The sequence below is a fragment of the Alligator sinensis genome, unplaced genomic scaffold (genome assembly GCF_000455745.1).
Source record: "Alligator sinensis unplaced genomic scaffold, ASM45574v1 scaffold1244_1, whole genome shotgun sequence".
NCBI classification, from domain to species: Eukaryota; Metazoa; Chordata; order Crocodylia; family Alligatoridae; genus Alligator; species Alligator sinensis.
Window position 1 is genome coordinate 162913 of NW_005842591.1, and position 499 is coordinate 163411.

At 69.5% G+C, this 499-nt stretch overlaps 1 protein-coding gene across 1 annotated transcript in view; it reads right to left on the reverse strand.

Moving 5' to 3' along the window:
* Positions 1-444, reverse strand: part of ALDOC (aldolase, fructose-bisphosphate C) — a 3093-nt gene extending 2649 nt beyond the window's left edge. Inside the window, exons 1-2 of the mRNA XM_025214564.1 lie at positions 223-444; positions 79-105 (exon numbers count right to left, since the gene is read on the reverse strand). Coding sequence (XP_025070349.1) covers positions 79-105; positions 223-402 — 207 coding nt within the window. The 5' untranslated portion in view covers positions 403-444. The remainder of the gene's footprint in view (positions 1-78; positions 106-222) is intronic.
* Between the last annotated feature and the right edge of the window lie 55 nt (positions 445-499).

A 499-nucleotide genomic window follows, 5' to 3' on the forward strand; every position in this document is an offset into this window, starting at 1 on the left:
GCCATGGCACCGGGAGTCTTTGCCCGGCACGGACTCCCCCCACCCCGGCACCAGGGGCAGCCCGGCCGGGTCTAGCACCTTGATGCCCACGACGATGCCCTTGTCCTTGATCGTCTGCACGAAGGGGGTGCCGTCGTCGCCCTTCTGGTAGAGGGTCTCGTGGAAGAAGATGACGCCCCCGGCCGGGTCTAGCACCTTGATGCCCACGACGATGCCCTTGTCCTTGATCGTCTGCACGAAGGGGGTGCCGTCGTCGCCCTTCTGGTAGAGGGTCTCGTGGAAGAAGATGACGCCCCCGATGCACTTCTTCACCCGGCTGTCGGCGCTGAACAGGACCTGGCGGTACTGCCGGCGGTGCTCCTCCGTGTTCTCCACGCCGATCTGGTTGAGGCGCTTGGCCATGCTCCCTGCGGGCAGCGCCGTGAGCCGCGGAGCCCCCCCCGGAGCCCCGGGCCAGCCCCGCGCCCGCGCCCCCGCCCGCGCCCCACTCACCTACCGA